Genomic DNA, 1,688 nt, shown 5'->3' on the forward strand with positions numbered 1-1,688 from the left:
TTTAATAAGGTCACCTCCCATTCTTCTATCTTCCAACCAGTACAAGACCAATCAACTCAAGCTTTCCTCAAAATACAATGCCCCCAATACTAGCCGAATAAATCTTTTCTAGACTTCTTCCAATGCCAGTGTCTCTATGCTAAGATAAGTCATTCAAAACTGCTTCCAATATTCTAGCTGTGGTCTGACTAGAATCGTGTATAGGTTTCGCAAAACCTTCCTATTTTGTCGTCCATTCAGTTTTGAAACACATACCAACATTTCATTTGACTTCACAATTTGATAAGGGGCCAAAACTGTCAGAGGTCAGTGCAGAGGGAGCGCCGCACTGTCGGAGGGTCAGTGGTGAGAGAGTGCTGCACTGTCAGATGGATCAGTGCTGAGGGAGTGCTGCACTGTCGGAGGGTCAGTACTGAGGGAGCACCACACTGTTGGAGGGTCAGTACTGAGGGAGCACCACACTGTTGGAGGGTCAGTACTGAGGGACCGCTGCACTGTCGGAGGGTCAGTGCTGAGGGAGGGCCGCACTGTCGGAGGGTCAGTACTGAGGGAGCGCCGCACTGTCACAGGTCAGCGCTGAGGGAGTACCACACTGTCGGATGGTCAGTGTTGAGGGAGCGCTGCACTGTTGGACGGTCAATGCTCAGGGAGTGCCGTGCTGCCGGATTGTCAGTATTGATTAATAACATATGATCCAGATGTTCTCAATTTGAGGGAGCTTGCTGTGCGCAAATTTGCAGCTTTGTTTCCTACGTTAACAACAATAAAACAAAATTCTCTGTCAGCTGTTTGGTGATGAAAGTTGCTGAAGATTTGTGGGCTCTCCGTGCCAGTGAATGACATTGCACAATTGGTGTAGTGTCAAAGGGAGCGGGAGCCACTTTCTTTCTGGAACATTCTGACTGTTTGGTCTCCATCTTTTCCAGGCTTCCATGTTGCTGCGACAGAAGCGAATGAGTCAAGTCAAGAAATGCAAATTTTGCTGTAATTGCTGTAATATGCAGGGTTGTGGAATATGCTGCTCATTTTAAACCCTGGCCCCTCAGTTACAGAACATTATTTTGCCAAAGGCCTCACTGTCCTTATCTATTGTTTGGGATCCATTTAATGCAGCTGCTTCTCACCAATTTACACTAAAATTCTGCATTTTATGCTGCAGGGAAATGTCATTCGGCCTCTCTGCTCTGTATCGGCTCCACACTGACCTCCTCCTACCATCATCTCTCCCTCTCCATCAGCATCTCCTTCTCTCCCTCATGTATTTGTCAAGTTCCCCTGTCCCCAAAATATCGACTCAATTCACTCGACCTCTCCCTGTGGGACTCGCTCCCACATTCCTCCCTGCCACCCTCCAGGGAGCAAGTCTCACATTGCAAACACGCCCCGCCTCAACCACCACCAGCTCCCAATGGGAGCCAGTCTCACATTCCCTCCCCACTCCCTGTGGGAGTGAGCCCCACATCCTCTGCCCCCCACCAACGCCCCGTGGGAGTGTGTCCCATATCCATCTGCCCTCCAACTCCCTGTGGGAACAAGTTCCACATTCCCCGCCCCGACAGGAGCATGTTCCACATTGCCCGCCCCCACTCCCCGTGGGAGGGTGTCCCACATTCTCCTTCCCCCCAACCCTCTGTGGGAGCAAGTCTCACATTGCCTTGAGTCATTTAAATGCCTAATACTGAAGTTGA

The 1,688-nt window shown here is 50.2% G+C and overlaps 1 protein-coding gene across 1 annotated transcript in view; it reads left to right on the forward strand.

The window, feature by feature from the left end:
* Positions 1–1,410, forward strand: part of LOC125482682 (hepcidin-like) — a 2,328-nt gene extending 918 nt beyond the window's left edge. Inside the window, exon 3 of the mRNA XM_048594800.1 lies at positions 927–1,410. Coding sequence (XP_048450757.1) covers positions 927–1,031 — 105 coding nt within the window. The 3' untranslated portion in view covers positions 1,032–1,410. The remainder of the gene's footprint in view (positions 1–926) is intronic.
* The last annotated feature ends 278 nt before the right edge of the window (positions 1,411–1,688 follow it).

The sequence above is a fragment of the Rhincodon typus genome, unplaced genomic scaffold (assembly GCF_021869965.1).
Source record: "Rhincodon typus isolate 14 unplaced genomic scaffold, sRhiTyp1.1 hic_rhity00014915, whole genome shotgun sequence".
In the NCBI taxonomy this organism is placed as follows: domain Eukaryota; kingdom Metazoa; phylum Chordata; class Chondrichthyes; order Orectolobiformes; family Rhincodontidae; genus Rhincodon; species Rhincodon typus.